This window comes from Dermacentor variabilis, chromosome 9 (assembly GCF_050947875.1).
Source record: "Dermacentor variabilis isolate Ectoservices chromosome 9, ASM5094787v1, whole genome shotgun sequence".
NCBI lineage: Eukaryota > Metazoa > Arthropoda > Arachnida > Ixodida > Ixodidae > Dermacentor > Dermacentor variabilis.
The window spans coordinates 138,643,150-138,662,324 of NC_134576.1; the positions used below are offsets into that span (position 1 = coordinate 138,643,150).

The 19,175-nt window shown below is 45.1% G+C and overlaps 1 protein-coding gene across 1 annotated transcript in view; it reads left to right on the forward strand.

Moving 5' to 3' along the window:
* The window catches only part of LOC142557681 (F-box/LRR-repeat protein 5-like), a 40,254-nt gene extending 22,046 nt beyond the window's left edge, over positions 1–18,208 (forward strand). The window contains exons 8-9 of the mRNA XM_075669696.1: positions 5,167–5,631; positions 8,552–18,208. Coding sequence (XP_075525811.1) covers positions 5,167–5,631; positions 8,552–8,780 — 694 coding nt within the window. The 3' untranslated portion in view covers positions 8,781–18,208. The remainder of the gene's footprint in view (positions 1–5,166; positions 5,632–8,551) is intronic.
* Positions 18,209–19,175: the final 967 nt, after the last annotated feature.

Below are 19,175 nucleotides of genomic sequence, written 5' to 3' on the forward strand. Positions count from 1 at the left end.
TTCGATTCCGCCCCGTCCCGCATCTTCTTACCCACCACATTTCCGCAACCGATCTGAATGGCGCGCTGCTGACGACAAGCCCATTTGTTTCCACTGCCATCGAATCGGGCACATTTCTCGGCACTGTCGCAGTCGCTGAAGTTCCCTGACCCAGCCTACTTATACTGCCTGCTCTCGCCCCCCAGGTGGCCCTTCTCGTCCCTATGCCGCACACTCCGATAACGCCGCTGCTGATTCTCCTGCACCGAACCGCTCCTATTCTCGTTCGCCTTTGCCCCAACGACGAAAATCTCGCTCTTCCCAGCCCCGTCGCTTCTATTCGCCGACTCCCTTCGGACGCCGCTCCCAGCCGGAAAACTAGATGATGCAGCGCCTCGAGGTGACGCTGCATTGCTCCCTACGCCACCAAATCCTCTACTGACGTTGCCCACTCATCTGAACCTTCTTGACGTGCAAGTCGACGGTGTTTCTGTGTCTGCACTCATAGACACTGGGGCGCATTTGTCCGTAATGAGCTCTGACCTTCGTAACCGGCTCAAGAAAATTATCACGCCTGCCACGACGCCTGTTGTCCGTGTCGCCGATGGCGGAACAGCCCCCGTAATTGGTATGTGTACCGCCCGCGTCTCCTTTGCCGATCGCTCAACAATCGTGCTATTCACAGTCATCGCTCACTGTCCCCACGACATCATCCTTGGCTTAGACGCCCTCTCCGCACATTCTGCTCTCATCGATTGCTCCGCCAGTACTCTCCGCCTCGACCTGCCTGTTCTGGATCCCGCTGAACAACACCCTACTCGCCTCAGTTCCGTCGGCTTCGTTCGCTTGCCACCTTCGGCACTGACTTACGTTGACTTCGTGTCATCCCCACCAGTCCCCGACGGTCACTACATCGTGGCTCCTATGCAAGAAGTCCTCCTTACACACGGGATCACAGTACCTCACACAGTTTTATCTATCACGGTGAATTGCGTCTGCCTGCCAGTGGTCAATTTTGGTTTGACGACAACAAGTGCTGCCACGCGGGATGTCTTTGGCCCAACTTTGCTCATTCGAGGATCACTCTGTTGCATCGATTTCAGTAGACGACAATTTAGCCTATCCTCCTCTACCGTCGCAGTCGGCAACTTGTACCATCGCCAACTTACAGAAAATGATTGCACCCGACATGCCTTCCGAGCACGCTCGTGTGCTCTACTGCGTTCTGATTTCCTACCAAGATATTTTTTACTTTAACGATCGTCCTTTGGCCCAAACAACAGCTGTCAAACATCGCATTAATACTGGTGATGCCCCTCCTATTCATCGCCGCCCGTATCGAGTATCACCGGCTGAGCGTCAAGTTATTCACACCGAAGTTCGCAAAATGCTTGCCGAGAACATTATTGAACCGTCATGTAGTCCATGGGCGTCACTTGTTGTGCTGGTAAAAAAGAAGGATGGCTCATGGCGCTTTTGCGTGGACTCTCGGCACCTTAACAGGGTTACCATAAAGGACGTGTATCCTCTACCTTGGATTGATGACGCCCTTGACTGCCTCCAAGGTGCTCGCTATTTCTCCTCTATTGACCTTCGCTCCGGCTATTGGCAGATTGCCATGGACGATCTCGACTGCGAGAAGACTGCCTTTGTAACACCCGATGGTCTTGATCAATTCAAAGTGATGCCGTTCGGTCTATGTAACGCTCCTGCCACTTTTGAACGCATGATGGACTCCCTTCTTCACGGTTTCAAATGGTCCATGTGCCTGTGCTACTTGGACGACGTTATAGTATTCTTCCCAACATTCGCTACGCACCTCAAGCGCCTCTCAGCAGTCCTGAACGTTTTTCGGCGAGCTGGTCTGCAACTCAACGCATTGAAGTGCCAATTCGGCCGTCGCCAGATTACCGTCCTTGGACATCTCGTTGACGCGAACGGAGTGCAACCAGTCCCAGGCAAGATTCATGCTGCTACGCACTTCCCTGTTCCAAAGTGTGTCAAGGACGTGCGCAGCTTCATCGGCCTTTGCTCGTACTTCCGCCGTTTCGTGAAAAATTTCGCGGCCATAGCACGACCACTAACCGAGCTTTTGAAAAAAGACGTCCCTTTCCAGTGGGGCGATAACAAGGCCTCTGCATTCTCGCTTCGAATCGACCTTCTCACAATGCCTCCCGTTCTGGCCCATTTCGATCCTTCTGCGCCTACCGAAGTCCGTACTGATGCCAGCGGTCACGGAATTGGCGCAGTACTGGCAAAACGCCAGCGTGGCCACGACCGTGTTATCACTTACGCCAGCAGGCTCCTCTCGCCCGCGGAACGCAACTATTCCATCACTGAGCGTGAGTGTCTGGCCCTAGTTTGGGCGGTTGCGAAGTTCCGCCCATACTTATATGGCCGACCCTTTTCCGTTGTCACAGACCATCACGCGCTTTGCTGGTTATACTCATTGAAAGACCCTACAGGAAGACTTGGTCGCTGGGCCTTACGCCTCCAAGAATATTCGTTCTCTGTCACCTACAAATCTGGCCGACTACACAAGGACGCTGACTGCCTGTCTCGCTACCCGGTAGGCGAGCCTGACGACGCCGACAGTAGTACCGCCGACGGCATTTTCTCTGTGTCTGCCTTTGCTAACATCGCCGATGAGCAGTACCGAGACCTATCGCTGTGAGTACTCATCGAGCGTCTGCGCTCTACACCTACTGACGCATCCGTTCGCCAATATGTCCTCCAAGGCGGCATCCTGTACCGAAGGAACCTCCTCCCTGATGGCCCTGATCTTCTTCTTGTCGTGCCAAAACATCTACGACAGACTGTGCTCTTTGAGATGCATGACGCACCCACTGCAGGACATCTTGGGGTAACCCGCACGTACGACCGCGTCTGCCGCCGCTTCTATTGGCCTGGTCTCGCTCGCTTCATCCGACGCTATGTTGCTGCCTGTGATCCCTGCCAGCGTCGGAATACACCTCAGGTGCTACCTTCTGGTCATCTCCAGCCGATCACCGTCCCTGTGGAACCGTTCTTTCGTGTTGGATTAGACCTCCTCGGGCCCTTTCCCACGTCATCCTCTGGGAACAAATGGGTAGCCGTCGCAACTGATTACGCCACCCGATATGCTATCACGCGGGCTCTCCCTACCAGTTGCGCCACTGACGTTGCGGACTTTCTCTTGCGTGACATTATCTTAGTGCATGGCGCCCCGCGACAGCTGCTTACTGACCGTGGTCGTAACTTCCTCTCGAAAGTTATCGCCGACATTGTGCGTTCCTGCTCTATTCAACACAAGCTGACTACCTCATACCATCCTCAAAGCAATTGCCTGACAGAGCGGTTAAACCGTACTCTTACTGACATGCTGTCCAAGTAAGTTTCGAAGGACCGCCACGACTGGGGCGTTGCCCTTCCTTACGTCACATTTGCTTATAATTCTTTCCGGCACGACACCGCCGGATTTTCTCCATTTTATCTACTCTACGGCCGCGAACCGACCTTGCCCCTTGACACGGTACTTCCTCCTGCTGCGATCTCAACAACCGAGTATGCGCGCGACGCCATCGCCCTCACCGACCATGCACGCCAGCTTGCCCGTGCTTGACTGACGGACTCGCAAACCACGCAGCAGCGTCAGTACAACGCCTGCCACCGTGACGTACAGTTTACGCCTGGTGCACTCGTGCTCCTGTGGTCGCCCTCTCGTCACGTCGGACTTTCAGAAAAGCTCCTTTCGCGATACACAGGGCCCTACCGCGTGCTGCGCCAGGTGACGCCTGTGACGTACGAAATTGCTCCTGTGAGCTCAACCTCGTCATCTACTCTGGCATCTAGTGATGTCGTGCACGTCAGTAGGCTCAAGACCTACTACACTGCTTCAGACTCCGGCCTTTAGTCGCTCCGGGACGGCGCTTTTGCCGCGGGGGATAGTGCTACGGGATAGTAATTCCAATGACGAAGAGCCGAGCAGTAAGAAGAAGACGACGACGATTAGAAGCTAGTGCGGGCTGTTGCCTCTTGGCCAAGCGCAGCGTTTTTTCTTGTAAATATACTCTTACATAGCTTTTCGTCTGCGTCTTCCTACGTAACAATATGTTTAAATGCCAGTACTACTCCTGCACCTCCTTTAAGCACACTTCCACCTAGGGTTGCATTGTCACTTCACCATTTCAACCAATACTTTCACTAGAGATAACAGCTATATCACAATGCCTTGCTGTAGCCTCAAGCATCTGTTGACCTCATAGTGCTTAGGTTTAATAGCTAGGCGATGTAACTGTTGGTGGGGAGTGTGCAGTGCTGAGTGATTCAAATGCGATAATCGGTTTACATGGTGGCCAGCACTTCTTATGCCACTGGTGGACGTTGGGGACGCCAAACTGATGCTTTGTAGTAGTGTACGATGAAAGCTAGCTCCTTCGTGATGCGTTGTGACTGCATTTGGCCCTCCAGCGATTACCCAACACCACGGAGCAAGAAATATTTAGGAGGGGAAACTCCGCTGTTTGTGGCGACCAGAAAAGGTCACAAGCCCGCGGAGCCGTTATCGTGCTGGCGGCGCCTGGCGGCCTGGAAAGAAATTACCGCCGTTGAGAGCGCGCCGGAGTGGCCGGAGCCGCCTGCCCGGGCGCTGCATTTTTTTTTTTTTTTTTTTGCTGCGGCTTCTACGACGCGCCGCATGGCGCCGCCACTGTATATGGCCCCGTCGGCGCAAAAAACAATTGTGACTTTATCTGGTCGCCCGCGCTCGCTCGCGCTGACGGGAGTTTCACCTCCTATATGTCTTACTCCGTGCCCAACACTCACTGGTGCTGAAGAAGTGCCGGCCTGCCATGTAGGCTGATTATCACATTTGAATCACTAAGTACTGTACAGTTGAAATGTAGCAAGACTCTTTCATAATGTCCATTTCTACTCATTTAGTCAGTTGGTGCGAACTGAAAGCAACATCCCCAGAAGTGAGGATCGAGTGCAAACGTTGCTTATGTTATACAGTTGAACACAGATATAATGAATGGTGCTTATGGCTAATATCAGCATGTAAGGAATGTTTGCGTATAGTGAATGTTGGATATAATGAAGGTATTTTCATGTCACATGAAACTTTGTTGTAATTAAGTTCTAACACACAGTGCACTACATGTTTGGTGAGAGAAAATGTTGAGGTGTCTTTGCATGTCCTTGTTGCAGGCTCGAAGAGCATGGTGCCTGCTCCCAGCTTGAACACATTGACCTGTCTGGTTGCTCTTGGCTGACAGACGTTGGCCTCTCCCGGCTGGCACGGTGTCTGCTCCAGCGGCGGAGAGCGTTGGTGGACGGGTGTTCTGCGAGTTGTGACCAGTACAGCACCAGTTCACTTTCCTCAAATCTGTCCTGGAATTCCCTGGATGCATGGGACGACCCTGCAGCAGATGGGAATCGGTGCACCCCTGTCGTCGTTCATGGCAGGAGTCGCTTTTGTGATGCTTGTCCATTCCGGAGCCATTGCAGTGGCATCGTTAACCTCTTGTCGGAGCCGGACCTCTCCGAGTCTGGGGTAGTGTCGCTCAACGCATCAGCAAATCGAGACCTGACACAGGAAGTCTCTAGCGGTGTCGGAGGATTGAGACATCTGAATCTTTCAGGCTGCTTCAGCATCACAGACAGTGGGCTTCTGTAAGTCTTTAATTTTGTGTGTCGTTTTGCGAGTGAAAGTAGATGTCACCTGTTTTCGTTGTATGAGGGAATAAACACTCAAGATAGGAACAAAAAAGTTATCATTGGGAAATATTAGCATGGAAAATAATTTACTGCAGATGTTGACCTCTCTCTAATGTTTTTGGCCACCTGTAGAACTTTTTTTTGAACGTTTAGGCGAAATAAAAAAGTAGGTTTTAGTTATTCTACATTTTTTAAAGGAACCTGCTGCAATTTATAAAGTGTGGCATGGTAGCATTGCGTATCACTTGCCAAACATTCAGGCACGTGTGTAGTTGTAAAACAACATTTTAATTATAAGGTAGAATTGACCATGAGACAAAAAGGGTGCCTGTTAGAGCACTCTGCATTGAACTGTCTATGCTATACAATTTGTGTTGCTTTGTGCAGAGTACTTTGTAGTAAAAAATAAAAACAAAAAGTAAGGAAAGGTAAGGTCTCCTATGGTGCATTAGTGTACCAAGTGGTTCGTTTAGCCCGTGCTACCTTCGAGAGTGGCCCATATTTTTCATTTAGTAAAGCTACACTTCTGGTTCTGGTTCTAGGCACGCACTGTTTGAATGAGCATATCTGGGTTTAATTGTGGTCTTTGTGCACTGATTATGGATTACAGTCGCCGACTGATTTTTCGGACTCCAAAAATTCTGACATGCTCGACTATTTGGTCTGCTTCGCGGCACCGCCATTCTCCTCATAGACCATAATGTATAACAACTGCCGAAAGTTCGGACACCTTGCAACCTCTCGTCCGATTTTTCGGACACTCCTTGAGCCAACTAGATCGAGAGCATCATGAACCGACTCTGACCGGTGCATGGTTCGACTTGCTGAACACCATTTTTGTTTTGAACGGAGCCTCCTTGCTGCCCCACGAAGTGGCGCTACTGCAAATGCCCGCTCATCATCATCATTTCTGCCTGGTTTGATAGAGTGGCTACAGCAGTTCCTGCATCAGTTAGTAAGCCATGTCAAGACAATCCAGCAGCTTATTTCTTTCTTCGTGCACGATGCTGCGATTAGACCGCATTTTTCGTTTGTGCGGCTGCACTCTTAGACAAAAGTACGCCCTTTGGGGTGTGTATCTACCACAAAACAATAATCGTCTTCTGCCTTGCTTGCGTTTCCTTTCTTGAAAACGCCGCGCCCGCTACTTTCCTGTCGGGAATGCAATGTCATGCTGATAACGCGCATGCCGTTTGTTACTGGAAAGTACCTGACTCACAGCGTTAAAGAAAGGAAATGCAGACAAGACTGATGACTGTTGTTGTGTGGAAAAAGGGTGTTATCTTGTTTTAGAGTGTAGTGTTGGCGTGACGGCGTGGTGGTGTTAGCTTTGTGTGCTGTGTCGAGGTTGCAATGATCCAACGTGGCATACGGAAACATCGCGTCAATTGTCTAATGGGGCTGACAGTGCCTGCGCAGACTACGCTGGGGACTGCCAGCAAGCAGGTGCCGGGAGGCCTAGGATTTGTCGCCTTCCGATGTGCTCCCTACTGACACCGAAAATTTTCTGCCGAGACCTGCGCAGTGGTTGCATTGGGATTACAGACACCGTCTCATTTGACAGTTTTACAGGTGGTGACACTGCTGTGCTGACATGCGCAGAACTCTACGACGATGAGATCATTCGTCAGGTTTCTGCTGCACCGCCGGACGATGACTCCGAGTCGGGAGATGACGCACCATGTGCTATGCTGCCGTCGCATGCGGAGCGCATACAAGCAGTGACCGTACGACCCTCTCCTAGATTCAGGCTTATCTGATTGCACGTAAACAGAACAGCGTGCAACGGTGCATTCATGATTTCTTCAAGCCTACTGCCGAGCCCGAATAAGTGCGTGGAAATAAAGGATTTTCTTTTTCTTAATCTCTTTTTCGGACACCTGTTTATTCGGGCATTTCAGCAGTCCCCATGAGGTCCGAATAAACAGTCGGCGACTGTATTACTGCTCTGTACTTATTTCTATACTAACTTGGTGTGCATGTTTTTCATTCCAGTCTTCATTTAAATGCCTTTTTCATTGTTCTGTGTGCACTAGAAGACCTCAAATTATTCAATTTATGAGACAAAAGTGGCCAGAGACCCAGATGCCATGAACATCAAATCAATCTGAAGTCACCAAAGAAAACCTTGTCTTCAAAAGCACAAATGCAACAGGCAGGCATATAAACAAATAATCAATATGACCACTTACTCATAACTAGATATTTGGTGAAAGTAGTACAGAGTACATGCAAGTATAGAAACCAGGTCAGCAGAAGTATATAAGAAAGCAAAATGGTCACAAGAAGGCAATGCCATGATGTCCTAATCATTCAAGAAAACGAACTTGTTTGTTGAGCTGTTTGCTTTTGTTGCCAGTTAAACTGGTTTCTGTGTGACTGCATATAGACAAGCTGCAAAGCTTGTCGTCGCAAAGACTCGGGGGCGCTGCGGTCACATTCAATGCTGGCATAAAAACAAAGGCCAGCGAGCTTATTGCTTGAACTTTCTCTGAAGGAAAGAATAGTAAAACATACATGTGGCTGAGTGCTCTAGTAGCTAGTACTTTGCAAATTGTTCACGTCGATGACCAGCAAATAAGAAAAGTGGCATAAATGTCATTGACTGCTATTTTTTTCCAACACTGCACCCCTTTGTGTACAAGCATGTCTTGTTTACGTTTTGCATTAGTTTTGATAACTACATTTAGTTGTAGCAGAAGCATTCGCTTTGTATGTTTCTTTCCATCCCTCTATGTTCTGTTCATGCTGTTGACCTTTTTTGCTATGACACCTTACTAAGTCAACCATCCCCTTATACTGCTAGCGTTCTTTTAGTGTCCAAAACTACTTGCATTCTTTTAATGCCGAGCTACATCTACCATTGCTGGTGCAGGTTCCTCGCTAACTGGGACCTGCTCAGTCACCTCGAGTACCTTGACGTTTCCGGATGTTTCCAGCTGACTGGTGAAGGCCTGAGGGAACTCATGTTGGGCACGCCACGTCTGCAGCCCACGAATCTCTTCTACTGTGACTACGTTGATAATGGCCCGTTTCAGGACTCAGCGAATGGCTGCCAGAACTTGCAATGCTTTTCGCGAGCCTGCTGTCAATCGGGAGAGTAGCCTACTGCGAAGCACTTCCTTGGAACCAATCATCTGTCCTTGCCAAAGCTTTACATGTGATGCGGAAAACCTGAATATTAACCGATGTGGCGCAACTTTGAAATGGCACTTGCAGGTAGGCAAAGGTGATGAACAACTTTTAGAGCTCCAAACGAATGGCAAAGCAGGATAGTATGCATATGTATGATATAGATGATGTGTGCAAAACAAAGTATGTGTTAGAAAGAAAATATGCACACCGAACATGTGCCGACTGGCAGCTGAGCATAAAAGCGGTATTGTGTGCATGTTGTACCCAGAAGTGCACTCAATATTGCTTTGCTTTATATTCTTACACAAGGAAGCATACAAAAAAATTATGAACGGCTCAAATCTTCACGGTGTTGCATGAGAGTGATTTTAGCCATTTCGGGCGTCAATCAATTGCGTTCATTGAAAACTAAGTATCACCACATTCTTTGCGCCTTCACAGTCATTAAAAGCATACTGCGGTAGAACAGATTAAGAATTTTCGATAGTTCAGTAAGTTCTGTGAAGTTCACAAAATATAGGATTCATGTGTGAGCCCTCCACAAAATTATAATATCCGACATGTGAACCTCAACCATTACATGTCCAGCAAACTTGGAAAATACCCATCCAGCCACTTGTATAATATGCCTGATTTAAATCATTGTATGAAACAGCAAGAGGAGTTAACCACTGCTTGATATACTGGCACAATTGTGTGCACAGCGCCTGAAGTGGTTAAGCTTTTAGGCACACTAACATTTGGTCAGATAAACATTTGTCTAGGTGCATTGAATGAGGCATATAAACATTACATGCCCATGTGGTGCACGCACATGCTTTTCTGTACTCCTTCTATAGCGTTTTGCACGTTTTTGGGAACCTGCAGTTGTTACTCAGCACATGTGTCCTGTCTTTTCCACTTTGCCGGCTGTTCATTTGCTATTTCCACACTCAATTGGAAAGTTCACATGCAAGTTTTGGCAACGACCAAGGCTTTTGTATAGGGAAACTAAAAGGCTGAGCTAGATGGTGCTAGTTCGTTCTGCTAAAAGTCAAAGAAAAATTACGAGGACCAACAAGGGCCGTAAAAAGGTGCTGACCTTTGCCGGGAAGACATGCAGTCTGAATACAGGCACGCGCGAGAAAAGTTGTAAGAAGTCTCTCACTTTATTTTTTGCAATGTATTTTTGCTCATGCACATATACCGGATAAATTCGTGTAAAGACCGCATTCGTGTAAGGGACGAAATTTTCTTGTGCTGTGTACTTCTGCGTTTTGCTACTAGGTGGTGAGAGCTGCGCATTGACCTCTGATGCAGTGGTACACCCGGGGATCCGGGATGTGCATGAATCACTGGCTGTGCCGGAGCCAGTTTGAGCGAAATGTTTGGTGTTGTGTAAGGGCGACACCTCATCAAAATTGTGAAAGTGCGGTCCTCACGCGACTCTGCGGTAAAGTGAGATGGGCATCTTTCCTGTACAAGCTCGCTTCACAGTCAGTGTTTGTATTGAGTTCTTATTTGACCTTTTCTTTTTTTTCATGCTATGGTTGTTTTGTAACCAAGAGGCTTTGAGCAATGGCTTAGCAAGAAGATATTTTTTGGGGGGAGGGGAGGCAGGCAGGGGTAGGCAGGTGTTGTCACAATGCGTTTTAGACCAAGTGTGGGTGGTACATGAGATTTCAGAAGGGGTACACGTGTCCGGGGTGCCTACCCCTGCTGGCTACACCCCTGGCAAAACAAGGAGGTGAATCAGACAAATTGGTGGCATTTGACAGTTGTGGCAATGTGGAGACGTAAAAAAGCAATTGACAGATGTACCTTTTTAGTGCTCGTCACATGTGTATTGTGGACGTAACAATGAATGGTCAAGGATGTTGTGTAGAGGCAATTTCCTGTGGTTGGAGCTTTTCTAAGAGTATTGGCAAAATTTTAGCATTGTTTCATAGTCATGGGTGCATGTAGTTGAGAAGTGCAGTTGCTTTGAGTACCTTTGTTTCCTTGTGCAAGTCCTTGTTGGGGTTCCAGGCTATACTGTTGATCTTGCCCCTTCCACAGTCAACTGCAGATAGGTATTGACAGAAGGTAGATATTCAACCACCTCTCCATCTACTCGATGGGGAGCACAACATACGGTGATGTGATGTTCTCGTCAGGTCGTGTTGTCATGTGAACGCTCCCAGCAAGTGGGTATCATTTGTTCAAGAGACATGAAAGCTCCCTTTGGCTAATGAGTGGTTAGCTTCGTGGGCGCATTGTTATGGTAGTGTCCTGGGACTTTGCTTATTGTGGTGTAGTGGATGAGCATGTTACTGGAAATGACGTCGCAGTAACCCCATCACTCCCTTCAGCAATGTTGCGATTTTGTCGAGATGGTTTTGATCCATACTGAAGTAGCATTACAGATAGGGACAAAGAAAGTATTGACACCACGAACGCTTGGGTTGTTCGTAATATCTACCGAAGTGTTTGGGGTGTCAAGTCTTTCTTTGACTTTGTCTGTTGTGCTACCCCACCTCGCAGCGCCAACCTCCCTTGATTCCTGGATAAGCCCCTGTGTGAATACCCCTTAGTCTACCTGAATATTCAGATTATAATGCAAAGAGCTAAACTTAAAGCAAAGAAAGGTCCTTCCAACCTAAGGTGGTTTGTCTGGTAGGTTTCTTTCTGAACAAATCCTGAAGTTGGGAGCATGAGGCCCCAGTTTCTACTTTTACTCTACATTGTAGGATACTTCAAGACACTAGGCCTTTCTTGAAACTTGTGGCACTGTTGTTTTAATGGCCGGCTCGAAGCGGGCTGTGGGAAATAGTATGTAAAAAGGATGACATTGTATATACTGTATGTGTATTTTGTGTGCCTGGAGATTCACATGGCAAGTGTGGCTTCTCTGCTAAGCTTTCTGGTCATTAGTGATGTTACTCAGCATTACTGAACTTCAAGGAAATGGTACTTCTTTGAAACTCCCCTCTTGTGTACATATCAGTCATTTCTGCAGCGCAGTAGCTTTGCTAGAGAGATTGCTAAATGAAATGAGATAGCTTACAAAAAAATTTCAGGGCTGTGCATGCATTGGCACAAAACATGAAATAGCATACATAGTGGGCTTACATAAGGAATGGACCTAATGTAGTATCTTGAATTGGTGACCACATTCCAAATGTACAGTTGGTCACAGAATATTACAGGACTTGGGTTCCACGATAAACGTGAACTGCTGCTCTGTTAAGGCATGGCACCTTTATGGATCACTGTGTAGGTTGCAAAAGCTTCTAGCGATTGAAAGTTTCTATTGGAGACAACATGCACAAGCATTGCATGAATTCAACCTTTTCTAATCCCAAGCCTTATAAACTTTTCTGGGGTACTGTACCTAATTCAGAAGAAAGGTTCTCAACAATATTTCGTTGGTGAATATGGATTGTTTAAAAATATTGGCAAAATACACATTCAGGGTTTATCAATATTTGCTGTTGCCATTTTATTATGGCCTGTGTGTGTGTGTGTGTGTGTGTGTGTGTGTGTGTGTGTGTGTGTGTGTGTGTGTGTGTGCGTGTGCGTGTGCCCTCTAAAAAAACACATTTAGCATGTGTGTGCTGCAGTGTTTGCTAATAGACAAGTGTCATAGCCAGGTCAGTGTGGCTTTTATATGATGTCACAAGTGAGCATAAAGTGCAAGCATTTTGCTTGGCTTCCTTTCCAACTATTATCGCTCCAGTATTTGCATTTTTAGTCTCAAGCAATATCTCGCTTTTGTGCCTGGTCATTATCTGTAACCGTTTATTTGGTGGGCCTATGTGTGCTGTGGGAACGCCCAAGATTTTAGGGGGACAATCATTCAGATTTAGAAAATCATTCAGAATTTTACATTAAATGTGCAAGTTAATCCATCAAGTTTTGTCCGCACCTGGGCAACGGAGGGAAGAAGGGAGCAATATCATTACTGCTTTAGCATGACAGTGCTGGTGGTTTGTGTTGGTCAGCTGAAAAGATTTAATAGCTACTTCACTGTTGTTTATGTGTCATTGGTCACTTTAGTTAGTCTCTCTGAAGAGGTTGTGCTGTGCAACAAAGTTTTCCTGTTGCATGGTTAAGTGGGCCTCGAAGTACTATTTATTGCAGCTTTTTCTCTTGTGTCTGGGACTTAGCCCTTGCATCATTTAGCATCATTTCACTTGCTTTACTATACTGCTTACCAGAACACAAGAGCAGAATGACAGGGAGGGGACACACACTACGCGGTTGTGTGTTGTGGTTTTTATACTTGCCTTTCAGCATTAATATATATTTGACATCATTAAACCAGCTCATCCATTTTCCCACCTCAACCTGTTATCTCTCTTCGCTGATGCAAATTTTAGCATACTGTAATGTTGTTGCAAAAAGTTGCTGTTAGTAGTGGCTATCCATTTGAAGAAAGATTATGAACAATGGTTGTGCAGAAAGCAATGGACAGTGGTGCTTCGTGGCCCCCTGCGTATACAGGCTACATTACATTTACGTCTTCATACTCATCATGCGGTTGTTTGTACAACTTTGTTCAGTTGACGCTAGCATAGCATATAAGATTTCCCAGTGTCATCGAAGATAGCCATTTTTACGTCGCAAGCATTGGCGACGATTGTTCTGGCCCAATTTGATCTCTTGAAAATACAGGCATTTTTAACTGTAGCATGGAGGCAGGTTTAGACTTGTCATCCTGAACAGTGGTATTGAATAGAGCCCTTGTGTAGAGTAAGTATTGCAAGGCAATCATTGATAATTTTTCTCAGCAATAAAGATCTTAATGTAGCTTCAGTGAACAGTGTTGCCAAGAGTGCTGGACATCCATGCGATACCGATGAACTCTTTGTAGAAACACTTTTAAAAACCTTTCATTGTGGTGTTGTCACTTCTTATTTTCTTCTCTTGATGGCTATTGGGATATCACATGCATTGTTCTATATGCACTATGCATTTGTGTTGTTGTAGTGTAACTTTGTTTTTATGTAATCTATTTTAGTGTCATGCGCTATGCTGCAGGCCACTGGTAACTCAATGCAAGTGAGACTTGTTGGCTTATAGCTTGGCTAACAATGGGTATTAATAAGGAAGGTCTCTTATATCACTTTAATATCGATGTAAAGAAGCAAACACATAAAAGGCAGCGTAGGTGACTGTGGCTATTATAATTCAGCTTCCTTGTCTTCTGAACATAGGAAGGCATATTTGTCCCGATAAATAGCAAAATTTTGTTTCATTTGACTGTGTTTCGAGTTCAAGGCTTATCAGTGGCCTGCAGGAGTTGCCACCTTCTAGCACTTGTATTGTGCTTGTCCTCGCATTTTTAACATGGAAATGTTTAGTAACTCGCAGAAGTGTCGCTCTAGTCTGTGGTAGTGAAAGATTTCTCTTTCTGAAGTGTGTTTTGTGAAGAGCTCATGACCAAACTTTTCTAAACTTGCCGTGCTGGTCTGAAAGTGTTTTTTCTTGCTGTACATAGTGTACATAGCAGTGCTGATGCGTTATGAGTTATCTTCTGAATCTTTGTTTGACGCATAATCTTGAGTATCTTCTGTGATCCGTTAGCACAGTTCTTGCTACAGATATCTCTTGTCTTATCTCTCTCCCTCCCCGCTTTTTTTTTTTTTCCTTATTCAACTTGGTTTAGAATGCTGCTTCCTGTAGTGCCACTTGGGCGAATTTACATCATATCTTATTTCCATGAATATAATGCGAGTCTTTATTATATGCCACAGACTTAAAAAGCACCTCATGCTTTTTGGAAATGCGCTCCTGTTAAGACGTCATATTCTCGTTTTCCTCCAGTTTCATGCCGTGCTGTGCCACTAGATGACTAAGGGTGGCAGGAAAGGCAACCTCACAGCAGTGGGAGGGGAATACCGAGAGGTGAATGGGAATGCAGACGTATGGCATAAAGGGGTTCCAGCCACAGGGAAAGAAAGCTTTCTTTAGGGATTATATATACATGTCAATAACCTGATAACTGTATCAGCAATGTACACCCACAATGTGTACATGTGGGTGTACATTGGGTGTCTAGCAAATGCAGTTGTCTCGGTGCATGCATTTAAGACCCTCGTTCAAGGGCACCGCACTCCTTTTGGGTTATTTCAGCTTAATTGATGGGTGATCTGTTGCTACACTGTGTTTCAGCTGGAGCAACAGCGCATATTATAGTAACGGATCATGGTATAATGAATTGCCTGTCCTGTAGTATAACAGGCACCTTTGTAAGTTGACTAATATGGCTGCATTGTACTCTTCATTGTTCAGCATTATAATTGTATTTCTTAATTTTGTTAGTGGGTTATAAAGTGCTTGTTTCGCATTGTATTCGTGGTTGCATGTTATTTGGGAAAATGTAGTGCTTTGCTGTTTAGTACTCGGGACTTCGAGCTTTGCAATGCTACAGCCTATACCGTTGGCCAAGAAAATGGAACTTAGTGTATAAGTTACTGGAGAGCAGTCACATTGCTCTAGTCCGCTGAGGGAGTGTTTGGCATGGCTCAAGCGGCACCACTAACTGATATCGCCATATGCGGTTTAACCCCTAAACCGCTGGGACAAATTTCGAAATTTTTTTAGAAGTGCAGAATTTTCTTTTAGACATGCATATTTAGCATCAGTACTTTCTAAAACAATATGATATGAGACATTTCTATTGTGTATTTTACCAGTCTTACTGAAAAAGAAAAGTAGTAAAAGTCATTGCGTATTATTTATTTGTCACTTCAAAATTAGAAATTCCACATATATGCATGTGGAGCAATTGTAGAAAGTTTATGACGAGTTAACCCACCATGAGTACCAGAGGACGCTCAATGTGATGATGAGTTACCTCGTCATTGGCAGTTAAGGGTTTAATGTCTCATTGAAGTGTCATGTAGGGACACATACTCTGCGAGTTGTTGGATCCTCCAGCAATCTGTTTTTTTTTTTGGCTACCACCGTTTATTATCATTGACTCACATTGCTGCTAACATATGTTATCTCTGATTTTGCTCCTGTCACTTTGACCTATCTTGTCCTCTTCAACCTGATTTCTGTCAGGCCTATGTATGATAAAGGAAACGTGTTATCAGATGCATTTTTTAATTGGCTAATCCAAAATAATGCTACAAAACTGCAGAATAAAAATAAAAATTGTAGATTGATAGGATAGAAACAGCTTGAGGTAGGTGTTGTTGTCGTACTGCTGTTAATGAATACCGAGGTATTGGTAGCTATGGGGCATAGCCAACACATATTGCTGTCTTTGCCCAAGTGATGCAGAAATCTTATTGCGATGTAAACTGATCTGTTTACCAGTAAATGTAAAGATTTTGGCAAGAATGAATCATTGCAGTACTGTTATTTTTTCTAGTTTTCATTCAAGAACAGTTGTGCAACACATGACTTCTCATGCATTATGGTTGAATGCAGGCTTCCAAGAAATTACCTGTAGTGCTGTGGCTCACCTGTATTGGCATTAATACTTCATTGGTGATGTTTGCATAGTGTACTTGCTGATACCTTTCTGTTGGCTAGAGAAAGGCTGCTACATTGTTCATACGTGACAGTTCAGCTTCTTTTGTTCTGCCTTATTTCTTGATGCTCTGCTACAATGGCCATTGCCGTAATATGAAGTTCACCAATTGCAATGGGGCTGCACGCTTGTGTTATAAATTAATACACTGCTTATATAGCCTTGCGCATCTATGGAAAAGCACTATGAAACATCATTCCCGCACACAAATAAGCACGGACGAGCAAAGATGGACAACAAGAACAAAAACCTCCTCTGCTCGTCCATGTTTATTTGTGCACTGGAGTCATGTTTTATAATGCTATTCTCAGCCAACTAATCCAGCTGTCCACAATTAGCATCTATGGAAAAGCACTGCAGTGTCGTGTTGAGATCTTTCGTGATGCTCACCAAGACAATACAGTGGTATGGGCTGTTCAACTTGTGTTGGCTTCTTTGTTGTATCAGGCTACAGTTGTTTTTTACTTGCAGTATTTGTGCCATTGCTTCATTTATGCATTGGATACAGTTGTCCCTGTGAGAGGCTTGCGATGATCAGGAAGCTCCTGGCTAAGTCATTGTAACTCTAGGTGCATTAAAGGTCCATTGCAATGAAATTTTGCTTTGGTTAAATTGGCTATAAATGGGTAGTATATACCACTAAAGCAATCTTGGCAATGCTGAAGGCTGTTGATTGTGTAATTTTCTTATTACCAGCCCTTGAACAGTATCTAAGCAGATGGTGCGTGTATCTGGTGGTTAGTATCTATGAAGGAAGTTCCAGCACATTACGTCCAAGATATTTTGGTGTGCCGCGGGCACCATCTGATCTCGGAGGTCATGCCGAAGAGCTGTGCATTGTAGGTCATGCATCACTTTTGGCCAGCAATAATGGTGGCATTTTTCGTTTTTGTTAGCAAAGATGCCTATATTTGAAATCTTTTTTTAATGCTTTCACTCATACTTTAAACGTCATATTTTGCATGGAGGCTCTTCCATACGTACACTTGTGTTAAACTAGGCTTTTTTCTTTTTTAAGGTCCGAAATTTTATTGCAGTTGGTCTTTAATAGAAAGTTCTGTTAATGTTTAGCAGCAGCTCTTTTCTTGTATTTTCTTGCATAGCTTGCTGCTTGTGTGGCTAGTTAGCAGAGAAAGACGTGATATTTTCATCTTCTTTTGTGGAGCACTTTAATTCCTGTATATTGTTGGCATGTAGCTGGGTTGTACTTTACTCATTTCGCTGCTTCATATTTACTGTTTTATTTTTCTGGGTCTTGTATGTGCACCACTAAGTTTCGCAGTATGTAAAGACACTACACTGCTACACTGTTAGTAATCCACCTTACCTTGTACAGATGGCTTGATTTTCTGTGCATCGTGTAGAGGGTGTTGTAAACACAGAGTCCCATCATTGACTATATTCCACACTGTACTAGATTGTGTTTGCCTGCTATATTAGACAGAGAAGCACATCTTTTTTAGGAAATCCGCTGGATCACTATCACATTATGATGTATACTTTCATATCCTGAATGTGGGTCTGCCAAGGCCTTTTAATGTGCTTTGCAGAGAGTATATTGACACAACACGAGACATGGTTGAACTGGGACATGAAGAGAAGTGTGGCGTGGAATTTGCGCTGAGGTGTTACAGACTTGGACTGAGCTCAAGATGAAGTAGAAATTTCGGTCTTGGGCTTTGGGTTTAGCGACACCTACTGCTAGCTATGTTTGCTGGACACCGTATGCAGAATCCGTTGGTAATGACACAGAGTTTGATGCTGGTTGCAACGTGTTGTTGGTATAAGTTACCGGGGGCTTTGTTGTAAAGCTGCTTTATGAGTCCTTGTATACTTTTTATGAGTTTCTTGACCTGTTGCAATAAAATCAAAACTTCTAATGAGCAAGAACTGATGTATTGTGAAGCGAGCAAGATCTGACAGCTGGAGCAGATGGCTTCGTACACCCCGTTCTAATGGTGTGAGAAAATGTACAGGCATACTTAGCATTAGGCCCTCTGAAATGAAATGGAAGGGACCATATAATGCAACAACTCTGTCACATAATGTTATAGTTATTCCACATGCTGACAGATAATTTTAATATTAAGTTTGAAGAGGTGGTGATACGTGTATAACAAAGAACCTCATGGCCTGTCTTGCATGCAGAACACATTGCACAAAAACTGATTGTATGGCTCAAAAGGAACACTGAACTCTATTTAACACTTTGTTTCTTTGATTCCATAGCGTATGACTTGCTAGCTTATTCATATCTGAGGATTTATTTTTGTGTAGAAAAGGGAGGTTGAGAATAGAATGTGTGCATACTCTGCGTCTATGAGGATTTGTAATGTTATACATAAAGTACAGTGAACAAGCTGCCGGTGATATTTCTTGGAGTAAGTGTTAAAGGAGCGCCATTAAGGCTTCTCTGCTTATTTCGCCCCATTACATTGGCTTGGCTAGCTTTCTAAGCTAGGAAACGCAAGCTGCTTTTTGTTCAATATAAATGTGACTAGCTAAATGTACAAAATGTCTGGATTTTAATGAAAATACTGGCTGCCAGATCACATTGTATCTTTGTTCTAGCATGTACGAATGCAGACTTCTGTGTGCCTTCCTCCATGGCGTGGCTTGTTACATGGTTTCTAATTTCTCTCTGGATGGGAAGTAGCTAAAAAGAATGCGGATTTGTGTCTAGGTTGAGGATTGGGTTAGTTGGTATTGCATTCTAAAACTGATACAGCATAACATAGGAAGAAAGAAACAAGCCGAGCCAGCTAGATGAAAGAACAAAGTGCTGTTCAAAAAAAGAAAGAAAGAAAAGGAAAAAAGTCAGCACTCCGTTCTTTCATCCGGGCGGCTTGGCTTGTTT